This window comes from Mus musculus, chromosome 4 (genome assembly GCF_000001635.26).
Source record: "Mus musculus strain C57BL/6J chromosome 4, GRCm38.p6 C57BL/6J".
NCBI classification, from domain to species: Eukaryota; Metazoa; Chordata; class Mammalia; order Rodentia; family Muridae; genus Mus; species Mus musculus.
The window spans coordinates 103,030,083-103,045,376 of record NC_000070.6 but is presented as its reverse complement, the minus strand read 5'-3'; the positions used below and the strand labels follow the sequence as shown (position 1 = coordinate 103,045,376).

At 40.4% G+C, this 15,294-nt stretch overlaps 1 protein-coding gene across 8 annotated transcripts in view; it reads left to right on the top strand.

The window, feature by feature from the left end:
- Wdr78 (WD repeat domain 78) overlaps nucleotides 1-7,312 on the top strand; it is a 76,235-nt gene extending 68,923 nt beyond the window's left edge. For 5 of the 8 annotated variants that reach the window (XM_030253560.1, XM_030253559.1, XM_030253558.1 and 2 more), the window contains one exon: nucleotides 2,661-2,735. In XM_030253560.1, the coding sequence (XP_030109420.1) occupies nucleotides 2,661-2,726 (66 nt within the window). In that variant the 3' untranslated portion in view covers nucleotides 2,727-2,735. Of the gene's footprint in view, nucleotides 1-2,660; nucleotides 2,736-6,035 lie in introns of those variants that run through there. The other 3 variants (XR_376319.4, XR_376318.3, NM_146254.4) reach the window with 2 other exon arrangements.
- The last annotated feature ends 7,982 nt before the right edge of the window (nucleotides 7,313-15,294 follow it).

Genomic DNA, 15,294 nt, shown 5'->3' with positions numbered 1-15,294 from the left:
TGTTTATTCTTTGTGTAGAGGAAGGCTACTGATTTGTTTGAGTTAATTGTATATCCAGCCACTTTGCTGAAGTTGGTTATCAGGTTTAGAAATTCTCTGGTGGAATTTTTGGGGTCACTTAAGTTTATGATCACATCATCTGAAAATAGTGATATTTTGACTTATTCCTTTCCAATTTGTATCCCTTTGACCTCCTTTTCTTGTCTAATTGCTCTTGCTAGGACTTTGAGTACTATATTTAATATGTAGGGAGAGAGTGGGCAATCTTGTCTAGTCCCTGATTTTAGTGGGATTGCTTCAAGTTACTCTGCATTTATTTTGATGTTGGCTAGTGGTTAGCTGTATATTGCTTTTACTATGTTTAGGTATGTGCCTTGAATTCCTGAACTTGGTACATTTATACAATGGAGTACTACTCAGCTATTAAAAACAATGAATTCATGAAATTCTTAGGCAAATAGATAGAACTAGGAAATATCATCCTGAGTGAGGTAACCCAATCACAAAAGAATACACATGGTATGCACTTACTGATAAGTGGATATTAGCCCAGAATCTCAGAATACCTAAGATACAATTCACAGATCACATGGAACTAAAGAAGAGGGAAGACCAAAGTGTGGGTGCTTTGGTCCTTCTTAGCATGGGAGGTGATACAAAGTGTGGAGCAGAGACTGAAGGAAAGGCCATTCAGTGACTGCCTCACTTGGGGATCCATCCCATATACAGTTACCAAACCGAGACAGTATTGTGGATGCCAACACGTACTTCCTGACAGGAGCCTGATATAGTTGTCTCCTGAGAGGCTCTTCCAGTGCCTGACAAATACAGAGGTGGATGCTCTCAGCCAACCATTGGACTGAGCACAGGGTCCCCGTTGGAGGAGCTAGAGAAAGGACCCAAGGAGCTGAAGGGGTTTGCAGCCCCATAGGAAGAACAACAATATGAACCATCCAGTACCCCCAGAGCTCCCAGGGACTAAACCACCAACCAAAGAGTAAACATGGAGGGACCCAAGGCTCCAGCTGCATATGTAGCAGAGGATGGACTAGTCAGACATCAATGGGAGGAGAGGTTCTTGGTCCTGTGAAGGCTCTATGCCCCAGTGTAGGGGGATGCCAGAACTGGGAAGCATGAATAGGTGGGTTGGTGAGTGGGGAATTGGGGGATGGGATAGCGGGTTTTCTGAGGGGAAACGAGGAAAGGGGATAACACTTGAAATGTAAATAAAGAAAATATCTAATTTTAAAAAATCTTCATTCTCATCAATATTAATGAAATACACATCTGAAATTATGTGAGATGGTAGCTGTGAGATGTTGAGTAAATGGTTATAATTTAATTACTATCAAATATAAGCTAGTGTCATGGGAATATTTATAATAGCCTCTTTGGAAATCATTTCAATAAATGAGAAAACTTACTTAGCACAGAAGTTCTGGTGACTAGGTGATAACTTCTCATTCATGTTAACCAGCCGACAAGGATAACACCGTAAAGTTATTTTTCTTTGGGGGTGTTTTTGAAGCAATGTTTATATGTAGAAAGGATGTCTTAGTCTACCCTTATGTGACAGAGTTTGAAGTGCCATGTAACATGGCAACCCAGTAGACTATATACTTTCATTCTGTTTTTTAGTATATGACTGTCAGTCTAGCTTCCCCAGGAAGACATTTATATAGCAAATATCAGGAAACCTGATATGGTAAATCCTTTAATGCATAAGTGAATATTAAAATAAGAAGTATGTAAAAATTTCTTTATACAGAAAATATTAAAATTATATTTTGGTTTTATACACAATACTTTTTATCATTTTAAAAAGAATAAAATTGTAAGTATTTTATATAATTTTTATATAAAATAAGATAATTTAAGATGTTATCTCTCACTTTGCTGAGATGTGTATCAAATAGACGTGTGGGTTAGGGAGTAAGGCAGCATCTCACAGAAGTGCCTCACTTCTGCCTACCTCAGTGCCTCACTTGGCAGGCTTCAGGCTCGTCTGTTTGTCATGATACTTTTACTATGGAGTTGGGCTGAAAACTACTAATGAGAGCTGAAGACACGTCTCAGAAGTTAAGAGAGCTCAATGCTCTTACAAAGGATACATGTTCGCTTCCGGGCATCCAACCACAACCGCCTATAGCTCCAGCTCCAGGGCATCCGTTACATCTGCCCTCTTCTGGCATCTAAGGGAACCACATGCAGTACACATAGAGAGAGGCATGAGAATAATAATAAACAGTTGAAGATACACTATTGAGAAAGCAAAGGATCTGCTTGTAGCAGTCATGTGTCTATGTTGATAAATCAGAAGTAATTCTAGATGATTACCAAGAGTGGACTTGTACGCGCCCGACTCGCCAGCAAGAACGACACCACAAAAGGATCATTCTGCACATGTTTATTGGGAGAGCTGGACTACATAGGTGAAAGACCCTGAGCCCAGAAATGGCGCTGCTTATATAGGCCTAGGAGTGACGCGTCCATACCTGATTGGTTATGCTACCAGTACCTCATTAATATGCATCGGGCCAGGCAGTGACTCAGCAAAAAACTCTTATGCACATGCGCACATTGGTTGTTTACCCATAATCATGGGCGTCGGCTTATAGAAACCAGTGCCATCTTGTAATGGCGTTTGCGGCTTCCCACAGGACTGGATAAATGAAATATACCACTTTACCACTTTCATATGGATCTCTACAAATACAGAAACTTGATGATATGTATATTACTATCATAATCGGACAAATTTTAGGTAAGTGTATAAGAGGAATACTCGGGGGAGGAAGGGTGTAAGTTTAAAATCAGAGTAGGATCCATGGTGAGCTTCAGTCCAGTCTGTCTACAGAGCTGAGACCCTATTTCGGCAAATAGAAACTGCACACATGCATGCATGCATGCATGCACACATGCACACATGCACTTGAAATAAGAAACAAACAAAAAATTCCTATCTTTACTGAACACATAGCTAGAGAAGTATGATATGGTTCATTTTTATATTTGAATATTTATTGACTAGAACCATCTTTTAATTAGAATAGTATGTTCTACAAACAGAAATTAAACTTGAAAGGGTGTGAATGGTTTTAAATAAATTATTATCTGTGTGCTTTGATGATTTCAAGGCTTGTGAGCAAATTTTTCTGTTGATAAATGTGTGCCGTACATTAATGAGTATATTTTCATGATTGTAGTCACTGCCTTTAAAAGGTTTAGTGATATTTCTGTGAGCATAATTTAGCCCTCCTTTTCCATTAACAGTTTTAACCCCAGTAACAAAATGAAGCACTTCTTATCAAGAGACATCGGAGCTGAAGGGGTCTGTAACCCTATAGGAGGAACAATAATATGAACTAACCAGTACCCCCAGAGCTCATGTCTCTAGCTGCATATGTAGCAGAAGATGGCCTAGTTGGCCATCATTGGGAGGAAAGGCCCTTGGTCTCATAAAGATTATATGCCCCAGTACAGGGGAATGCCAGGGCCAGGAAGCAGGAGTGGGTGGGTTGGGGAGCAGGGCTGGGGGAGAGTATAGGGGACTTTTTGGGATAGATTTGAAATGTAAATGAAGAAAATATCTAATAATAAATTTGTCTAAAGAGAGAGAGAGAGAGACATGATCAATAACTTTTTCCAATAACTTCAACCAAGAGTGTGTCAGAGGTTTGGAAGGCGTATGGGTTTATCTGTAGGAAAGATGTATACCACATTTCTAAAGCTGCTTTCGGGAAGTGACCACAGGGAGAAGCACGGGATGAGGAAGGTCTACAAAGGCAACTTCAGGGCCATCAAGCCAGCTCAGCAGCAAGCCTGGTGACCCGAGTTCAATTCCTTGAACCCATGGGAGGATGGAAGGAGAGAACTGACTCCATAAAGCTGCTCAGTGATTTCCACACTGACAGCCTGGCATGTGCACATACACATACACATGTGCATCTCCCTGTATAGGAAAGGTTTGTTTCTTTTATTAAAAAAAAAAATGTACACGCCAAAGTGACCTTTGTTGATTTGGTGTGTATGTAGTGTGTGTGTGTGTGAGTGTGTGTGTGTGTGTGTGTGTGTGTGTGTGTGTGTGTGTGTGTGTGTGTATGTGAGATGTAAGTGGGGAGGGCATCAGAGACTCACTCCTACTGATGCTGGAGCTAGATTGGCAGTCAGCAACTCCTGTCTCTGGCCACCCACAGTGCTGGGGTTACAGGCACTCACAGGACTACATCCAGCTTTTTATGCAGGTGCTAGGGATTTGAACTCAGGTCCCCATGCTTATGAGGTGATTGCTTTTCCCCTGGAGAGCCTGAGCTGTCTCTCCAGTCTGTATTCATTGATTATTTGGGTATGTATTTTGTAAACAAAGAAAGTTAAACCATGCAGCCCTTGTGCCTTGTGCTCATTGGATTGCTTTTGGACCCCATGTTCTTTCTCTCACTGCCAGTCAACATCTGTGGGCTTCTTCAGGAGAAGGGTTTTCATTCTTGAGTTCTGAGAGCTTGAAGTGGAATGATTTCTAACATTTCGGTGCTTCCTAGAGGACTCCAGCGTAGGAGATAATACAAGGCCGAAGGGTGGCTCCAGCCCTGGCCCAGCAAATGGACTCTGGTTAGCAGTAATGTAAGCAAACGCCATGGTCCACATCTTGAGAACTAAAAGGCTGAAGTAAGTATAGCCAAGGTGTAAAAGAACAGAGAAAGGTTTATTAGCCACAGAAAACAAAGAGAACACAGGAGTTATTGCCAAAGCAGTGCCCATCTTGCTTAATGGCTAACAGGTTCCTGTCTGACAGAAACATGAGACCAGGTCCAGGGCTTGCAATTATAACTTTTTAGTACAGCTAACCTTTGGTAGTATGTACTAACCATTATCTTTTGTGACAGCAGAAACACCAGCCCTTTCCTTCACATGATGATGGTTGATCGCTGGGTGGCTTAAGTTTTGCTTTAAAGAGTTAGAGTTTGGAAACTCAGTGGAAGTTAATTCATTGGGCCTTTTAGGAAAAACCTTTTCCATGGCTAGTCTGTAGAGAGTACTCGTATATACTTCATTGACTACTATGGCAGATATTTGCCATATATATATATATTTTTTTTTTTGCTTAATGTGTGTGTGTGTGTATGTATAAACTAAAGGAGAATATTTCAATGGTAGAATGTTTAAAAAATATAGACATGTAATAGAGTACTGTTGAAAGCTATGAAGGCATTCTTTGATTGGTCAGATCATGCACAGCATGACTGTGTCTGTCTTAGGGACTCAGGATACATCACTGAGCAAACTACAGGACTGATCCATTTCATTAGCCCGAGTGAGAGACAGATTTGAAAAGCACGTGGAGGCTGGCTCCGGCTGGGCTTGTTAAGTGGAAACTGCAGAACGAGGAAGTGCCAGAGGCAGCAAGTGCAGTACAAGCCAGAGGATGGGAAGTGACTTCTGAGATACAGGGGCTGTTAGTGTTTAGCACTTAGGAATGGTTGGCATTTCCATCTCCCATCATCTTCAAGTTTTCTCAGGACCCTTTCTGCCGTGTGGTAGAGAAGACATGGCTTGACTGCTTGGTCTACTCTACGTTTTTTTCTCCCCCTCCGCCTCATCCGTAGTTTTCACCCTCTTCTATGTGATCATCTCGTGGTTTTCTAGTACAAATAAGTATCAATACGTGAAAATACAAACCCACATGGAAATGAAGAAGTCAGCCACGGACAGGTCAGGAAGTGCAAGCGAGGAAGCTCAGGCTGAGGCACGGAGGGCAAACAGGAGGTGCTGCTAACCCTGTCTTTCCATAAAATCCCTGTAAAAATGTTTGTCCAGCTTCATAAAAAGAGGCATCCCCTAGGAAAGCAGCTTTATGCCAGGAAGCCACTGTCATTATTTAAGCCTTGCTCTGCTGCTCTCCTCTTTTACAGTCTTGTTGGGTACGCATTAAAGGCGGACATCTAACTTACAACTTTCAAATGGCATTTTAACGACAGCTTTACTGTTCAGGTTGGATTTTATTGTATTGTAATTGTGTGGTTTTCCTTCCTTTTCAGGGAGACGTAATCAACATTCTGCTTGGGCCCAAGACAAACCACACAGGATGATCTGTCACTCTCCTTACGCTTTGTTCTTCTCTAACGGAAAGGGACCAACATCATCTGCTGTAAGCTTAAGAGTCTGACTTGAAGAGAGCAGTATGTAGGCTACAACTTCCATTCCAATTGACTTAGCTTTTATTTCAGAAACAAGGGATTAGTTTGTAATTTAAGATAAGCTAAAGATTTGTGCTGGGATTGTCTTAATTTTCTAAAGATATTTCTGTTCCACTTCTTGGTCATATTTAAAATACTTATTAGCAAGTATGTATACCTATAAAATATCCCAATAGCTTAGAAAATGGCTTCTTAAAAAATTCAGACACTTTGAGGATTACTTAAGACACAGTCATTAGAAAACACAATTCCAACAGTGTCAAACTAACTTCCCAAGCTTGGCTTTGGGGGCTTCCAACTGCACTGCCACCTCGGGGAGCACAGTGAGCACTCACACGGGACTCAGAACATCAGTGCTCCCCACTTAAACCTGAGCCTGAAACTACAGAACTTTGTCCCACCGATTGGCAAGCTACAGGACAGAACAACAGATATAAGCATCACATATGCTGGCTAGCCAGCATCCCACTTATCTGTCAGCAGGGGAACAATAATCCGAAATGCATTGCTAGCTTCCTCTCAAAGGACCAGAGTCATCTGCAGAGTCAAATGCATTGAGGCCAGACTTAAATTGTCTTAGAAAGAAAACAGAAGGTCTCAGACATACAGACCAGGTCAGGGTGTTTTCTAAAGTAGTCTAGACAGAGACTGGGCAGTAAGGGTGGGTATACACCCACACACACACAACCCCCCACACACACCCACACAGACTTGGAAGGGGTTATCCATGTGGGTCACCCTAACTAGTGTTCAGGTGTTGAATGGGGCCATAGGGCGTGACAGCCTTTTCTGTAAGGTGTTTTGAGTGGAGGAAAGAAGCCAGGGTGTGTAAATTTCACAAAAAATTTGGAGATCTTTTGTGTCTATGGTGGTGATAAGAGTCCACAGGGCAGTGAGAACTACCTACTACGCATAGCCATTGCTTCATGGTCTCCATTTCTTTGGAGCTATGTGTTAGACAAAAGCAAGGCGATTTTAGCTGGCTCTTGGGTTTAGGCCAGGTCATAAAGATTAGATATTTTCTGCTGGCGTAAGTCACTGTGGTTGGCTTTCTAAAAAATATTAAACTGTGTTACTTTGAGTAAGAAAAATAAAAATTTGATTTAGTTGAAAATGTATTCATTTTATTTTAATTCCTTTTAATTTATATTTTTTTCTCTTGTCTTCATCAAGCCTAGCTGAGAAATAAAGGCATTATTTTGGACCCTGGACAACTGATCTCAGGATTGGACCTACTCTACTTCATTTTTTTTTCTCTAGATGATGCAGGCTTAAGTGATTGTTTCCTATGTGTAGACTGGAGAGTGTTTGTGTGTTTTATATTGAGGGATTTCACAGGGAATTTCTTTGCCTGTTTTCTAGAATAGCTTTGGTTCCTTATAGTAAACTCCATCGTATGGGAATCCTACCCATGCCTTAGTCATCCCACCTGTAAGTACATATGCACATGTGTGTGCAGTTCGGAACAGCAAGAGTGATGACTAAGGTCCAGCACCAGGCAGTCGTTACTTAGGCTGGTCGCTCTCCATGAGGCATCTCTCAGGCAGAACTTGCAGTTATCTGAGCCTGCTGTTTAGCTAGCCATACTGCCAGCCAATGGAAGAAAGGACAATGCATTCTCCACAATGTGTAATTATGCATCATATTTAACATTCATTTGGCTTACTTCTAAACAATTATGTATAGTTACAAATGAGAAATTAGAACACTTAGTATCTGCCTTTTTGTCTCAGGAGTGCAGTTAAAAGAAAATGTTGAAAGTTTAGTTATCAATATGCTAATAATAATGCATATTGAAGCTCTTCACAATTCACATCCAATAGCTCTGTTTATTTATCTTAAGAATCTTGAGACAAGTCGAACAAATTGTTACAACAATAGTATCCCTTTCCCAGAAGTCTATATGAGGCTTAAAGGAGTAAAACCACACACTGAAGACTATTCACTGCCAATTTGAAAGGATGGAAATCAGATTCTCTTTGTTTTCATTCAGTTTGTTGTTCAGAAGATAAAGTCTTCATATAGCCCAGGCTAGACCCAAACTCAGGATCCTCCTGCCTCCACCTCCAGAGTGTTGAGATTACAGGCAGGCTCTAGCCATTCTTATACTTACTCTCCTGCTGGATAAGCGGTTACCATTGTGTAAGTGCTTATTATTGTATAAGTGGTTACTGTTTATAAGTGACTATTCTATTGTATAAGTAGAACACCTACTTGGCTTCTGAAATCTACTGCAGAATACAGCATACATAAATTTTATATTTTACGGTTTAATCTAAAAATGATAATACTTATAAACTTGATTTTCTCAGTGTCCACCTGCTACTGGGCCCTGATGACATGTGTCTATTCTGTGGAGAACTTCACAAGACCCAACTCTTCATTCATAAATGCTCAGCTCATGTCCCATCTTCTCCAGACAGCGCTTTCTACAGTCCCGACCACAAGACTGACCAAAACAAATTTGCCTTGGCGGAGTGGGGGGCTTTTTTAAAAAGTAGGATCTCACTATGTAGCTCAGACAAACCTTGAACTTGTGACCGCCCACCCCCACCTCTTCATGGCTCTTTGTTAAATGTTCTCAGACCTTCATGAAGTTGGTTTTCCCCATAACACTGGCTCAGAAACGGCTGTTGAGGACTCTGAAGAAGTTTATATCTTAATTGTTACTTTTCTTCATTACCTCACTCCTCTCACACTGCTAGGTCTGCCTGCACAAGTTTAGAGAGGTATGTAACACATTGAAACCATCTGGCCATCCTTTAGAAGCAACGAATCAGGAAAAGGAATTTGGGACAAACCATACACATTAAATTTTAAAAGAACTATAGCTCTTTCTCAGGGTAGAAGGCATGAGGGGAATAAGACACGTGAAAAACATGTACAGGAAGTTGTACAACTTAGGAGAGATGACAGGCCACTTTGAAAAATCATTCCCCAAGTAACCAGTGCCACTCAGAAGCATCCAGAGCCACCGGAGCGGAGGGTCTTGCACTGGTGGTAGAGCAGGCTTGACACAGAAGGACACTATGGTTGTTTCTAGGGACGGGCAAGGAACTTGTGCTGCCACTAACTTATTTCATACATGTTTAGTGTGACCCGGAATCAGAAAATATTTGACATATAGAAAATATAGCTATAGTTCTTAGATAGAACTAAGTTTCTCCTTTTTAAATTTTATCTTTTTAATTTTTATCTTAAGCTCCTTGAAGAGAGGGATAACGTTCTGGGATCACCACACTACCTCATCAAGTAGGACTGCAAGAAATACCTTTTGAATGCAAGCATCAGGGAACTATAGCTTCTTTCCCGAAGGTTCTCATCACAACGTGGTTCAATATCTTGAATTTCCTCAAAACCCTAAGAAAACATTTTAGCATCAGAGAGGATAAAATCTTTTATCTGTGGTACTTATAGATCACATAGAATCAGCATGGAAAGTTCATGAACATAGCCACAGCTTTTCTTCATTTTGTTATCATAAAATCTATTTCTCCCCTCATTATAAAAAGTAGTAATGAACCCATGGTCACTGTGTGCGTGCGTGCGTGCGTGCGTGCGTGTGTGTGTGTGTGTGTGATGTGTGAAGATTGCTGTTACTTTGTGTGATTGTGTTCCCATGAGCGATTTAGGAAACGAGGTTATCTAATGTAAAGCATCTAAAGAAATGGGTGCATAGCTCACTCTGATCACCCAGAGCCGAGTCTCCTGAGAGCCTCTTTACCCTGCATAATCTGCTTGCCTTCTCTTCCCCTGCAGGAGATGCATGTTGTCCTGGTGACATCGTTGACGTTTTCCTGTAACATTTAGGCTTCACGATCTGTTTGTTCAGGACTTTGTTTCAAATTCCCTCCGAACTTGTAGAGCCTTTGCTAGCAAATTAACTTTTATGTGCTGAACTCATTGTGTCGTAAAACTCAAAGGCTGACCATTTACATGAGACCAATTTCTTGATTGAATAGAAAATGCAGTATGTCCACTAAATCTGACAGATAAAAAACATTGTTGTGACACTTAGTAAAATGAGTGTTTGCTTTTAAAACTTACCAAAAAAAAGATATACAACATCAAAAACAACTCGTGAAAAAACCCTGTATTTTCACCAACTATGTATTGTATTTGGGTACATTTAACTACAAGAAGATAGGGTAGCATTACTCCAGCAGAGTCCTTGGGAGATCTACATCAGAATTCTGATGTAGTTAGGGATAGAGACAAAGATAAATAGATGGACTTTGGTAGTTTTCTTCTTTGGTTGTTATTTGGGTGTTGGGAGTGGAATTCAGTAAGGTGACGCAACCATACTATGTCTGGGCTATTCCTTGAACTCGTGATCCCCCAGCCTCAGCTTCCTAAACAGAAGGAATTTCAGACCTGCCCTTCACCATCAAGGCCAGATCAATTTTATTAAAATTTCCAAACTGTACACATGCTTTGTTTATTGTCTTTATTTCTAAATATTCAAAATGACAACAAAATACAAAGCTGCTGTTCTGTACACATTCAAAGCGTTAAGTAACAATTACTGTTTTCTGAGTATATCTTACAACACACACATGTGTGAGCTTACAATCACCAGATCACCCATTCATTCACAGATAAGCAAATTGATTCCATTTTTTTCTTTTTCTTTTTAAATCAGGGCCTTACATAGCCGAGCATAATCTCAGACTCAGTGTATAGCCAGAGCAGCCTTGGTTTCTTGATGTTTCTTGCTTCCACCTCCAACTGCTAGGATCCAGCATGCACCCCCACATCCACCCTTGATTCTATAAATTGACCTCTGGGAGTGAACCATAGTGAACATGGAGTGCAGGAGCCTCAGCATCCTGAGCCCATTTCTTATTGGATGTATACCCAGCAGTAGAATTTATGGATCATATAACACATTTACATTTGGGGAGGAAGCTCTACATTTTCCACAACAACTCTACCAAATTCGCACTTCCCCATTTGTGTGCTGCTGATCACCTGTGCATATTTTTGACCATTGTGTATCTTTTAAAAAAATCTATTTCTCTGCCTATTTGAAATATAAATTATATCTAAAACGATGGAAGTACATGTACATATGTGCACGAGTGTGCATCTACAACATACAGGTGAAGCCAGAAGACAACTTTTGAGAGTTCTGTCATCCCATGTTGATTCCCAGGATCAAACTCAGGTCCTCAGGTTTGCCAGCAGGCACATTCATTCACCAGGCAGTTTCCCGGCCCTCTTTGCCCATTTTAAGATCAGACCATTTTGTTACTGTTCATTATTTTATACTGGTTTTGTCTGTGTTGTGCTACTGAGTTGCATGTTATTTGCTCACTTTGATTCCTTCTAGTAGGCCATTTAAAAAATCACTAAATGAATTATAGGAAAGTTTAATCCATAACACTGTGCAAAAAGTTATCTATATATGCTTATTTCAAAATCCTCCCTGCATTTGTAGAGTTGAGTTAAGATTTGAAGAAGGAAAGAAGTTTCAGCATGAGGAAAAGTCTGGAAAGTGAAGAGGGTAGGGCTGGGAAGTGTTAGCTTTATCTGAGACAACAGGACCTGACCTAGTAGACAAAAGCCAGGTCAGGAATCTGTCTGAGATAGCTCTCCACTGGCCAAACACCCTGTGGCTAGCTCCTCCAAGCCACCCTGGATGTGCCCTTTCTCTTGCCTACCTGAATTTCAGCAGATGTAAAACACCAGACAGTCCAGACAGTCTTTTTTTTTTTTTTTTTTTGGTTTTTGGTTTTTGTTTTTTTTGAGGCAGGGTTTCTCTGTGTAGCCCTGACTGTCCTGAAACTCACTCTGTAGACCAGGCTGGCCTTGAACTCAGAAATCTGCCTGGCTCTGCCTCCCAAGTGCTGAGATTAAAGGTGTGCACCACCACCAACTGGCTTCCAGACAGACTTAATATTTTAAGACTAGACAGATAACTCAATTGTTGGGTGCAGTATCCATTGCCCTAAATTCATCAGCTATCCTAGGTCAGGATACAGCCAGTGGTGGAGGCTGCCAGCAGCTCTAGTTGCCCCCAGGCCTTACACAGTTCATGTTCCTCTCTCCCAAGCCTGGCTGAAAAAGCCGCCTCTCTATCTCATCCCCCCACCCCCTTCCTCCTGGGACCCGGAAATCCTCCCTTTTTCTCTTCACCCAGGGTCTGGCTTCTGCCATCTTAACATAATCAAGAAACAATTAGGGAGCCAGATTTTAGTATCAGCTCCTCCTGCTACAATATAAATGAAAATAAAGCTTAAGTGAATATTTGCTAACTTTGTTTTGGAAAGCAGTGTTTGCTGATGACTTTACAGTGAGCTCATGATTAGAAACACAAGATAATCATTTGTGATTAGACCCATACCTTTTCAGTGCTGTTATATTTCCTCAACTGACCCTATGATACTTTTAATTTAACAAGTTATAAAATAAAATTGCAGATTTAATACTTCCTCAAAGTGGTATTCTAGCTAGAACCTAAAATATCAATGGCACGAATGTATCAGTCTAGCACTGGCATCACTAGAGTACAATGGAATCATCCCCATTATAACCACATTGGTCAATGCAAAGGCCTCTTGGCAGGCTCTGGTCGGTATTCTTTGCATTTAATCCTCATCCCGATACAAACATGACAAACACATGCACACATAAATGAAAATTATGACATTGATGTTGTTAGTACTTTACACATTAAAAAGTGTAATTCCAAGATATTATATGCCTTAATTTCTCATAGCTGCCAAGTAGCAGAACTGAGCTCTGGTTGAGCATATCTGATACCATAGGAAGTACTTACAACTCATGTCAACCTGCCTCACCCACCATCCACAGGAATTCCATAGGCAACAGGCCTGGATAAATGGTACAGAGTAAAAACATGCATCGACCAGACTCAGTGTGTAATTGTTAATTTTTGGTTTATATTGTAGATCTCCCGAAGCTGCCTTCTTCTGATATTATCAAAACAAAGATTTCAAAATTTGGCTTTTGTAGGGACACAGTATACAGCAGTATTTCTAAGTTTCCTCTCAGTATTCTTTCAAAGCTAAAATGAGTTAACAAGTTATCATAAGTAAGTCAATTAGCACTTAGAATAATCTATGATGTTCAAAAATAGCAATTCCCTTTGTATGGGATTGGGAAATGTTACTCTTTGCTGGTACAAGCTTCCATGAGCAGATTCTCTGTAAATCTCAATCACAAAGCATTTGTACTGTTCTTGCCAAGATGTTTGTTACCATGGCTCATAGGGTCCATAGCTGATAAGGCCTCCATATAACCAATGCGTTGAGAATATGAAAATTCCAGTTGTTAAGGACAGATTAGTGTAGCTTGCTGTGCTTAAATCTAAAGTCTCTGGGTTATGGGGCTAGAGATATGCCTCAGCCATTAAGAGTACTGGCTGTTTTTCCCAAGGAATCTGCCCTCTTCTAACCTCCTAGGGCAACCCAGGGGATACAGACCGACATGAAGACATACAAAACACCAATACACATAAAAATAAACTAATACAATTTTAAAGTAAACACTTTGAGTCATTATAAACACTTTGTATATCTGCAAAGATGTTGTGATTATAAGATTATGTTAGTCAGGAAAAACCAGGTTATGCTGTTTCAACCAATTTCTATGTTGCAGTAATTTTTTATATGATGACATCTTTCTTATTCATATCTCATGTCCCATGTAAATAGCAGGATGCTCTCCTCCATTTTAGACTGACTTAGCAACTAAGTTTCAACATTAAGAATGCGCTGGTCAGGAAGAGGAGAAGAGGGTTGGGGAGGGGAAGGGAACAGGGAGCAAAGGCAGAGCTGAAGAATCTCAGAGATAGCCATGTTTTAGCGTAGAGAAGAGGAATAGTTAGGAGGTTTCCTTAAGTCAACACTTCTGTGTATTCGATCCTGGAAAGTTCCCTGAGAAGTTGATTTATGTCTATGACAGTTGTGAATTTCTATAGCAGACATATTTCTAGTTCTTCACGGGCATGCAATAGGATTGTCTTTCTCTGCATAATGATAATTATGCAGAAAATGTCTACACTATTTTGTCTCAACAAAACCCCAACACTATTCTAATCCTTTGCAAAGGGTTTTTTTTAATTTATTATTTATTGAGCATCATAGATCATGCTCTGTGCCTTACCTTATGCTAACTCTTTGACTCATTTCAGCTTCATAGTAATAAACTTACTGCTATAGTCTGAACATTTGTATTTAAATATAAGAAACACAAGCACATTTTGAAATTATAACTCTCAAGGTGATGTCAGGAGAAGCAGCCTTTGGGAGGTGTGGCAATCACAAGGACAGCTCCCTTCTGGCTGAGATTATACTGTTCTTAAAAGAGCCCCCAAAGAGCTGGTTTGCCTCTTCTGCTGGGTTGAAACATGATGGGAGATCATTAGTCTTCAACCCAGAGGAGGGACCTCCCTAGAATCTGATCGTGCTGCTACCTGGTCTTTGTCCTTTTCACCTTTCAGAACTACAAGGAATACATTTCTGGGTTTATAAGCTTTCCAACTGCTGGGAGGTATTTTGTTCCTTCAGTTTCTGAATGAACTAAAACATCAAATACAAGTGGAGGGAAAGGGAAGCAACTACTAGATGAGTCAACCACCAAGCAAAAAGGATTGAATGTTCCAGGAGTGTGAACAGATAGGTTATGAGATGGGAAGATTTTACTTTGGTAGTCCTTGCTAACCAAACCTCAAAATATTTAGGAGGAGATCTACTAGGACTTCAGTGAAGAATCTTAAAGACCAAGCTGTTTATGTTATATAAATAAAGATAAACCAAAATAGTTTATTTGATTATATTTTCATTTCATGTGTATTGGTATATTATGAATTTTATATTCCATGGTTAATAACTAATGCTGGAAATTAACATGGAGGCAGTTAACCTTTTAATCAGCTATTATCCAAGTAAAGGACACAGAGACCTTTAGGGTTACAATAAGCTTTAAAGAGCTGGAGCTGGGCAGATATCAACCCTCTAAGCTATTTTGTCTGCTTCCATGCCTTGAATCCTAATATACTACTTGTTTCGTTTGTGCTGTTCCTGCTTCCTCGGGCCAGCCCTCATGGCCACATGCTCATGGTCTATACTACCCC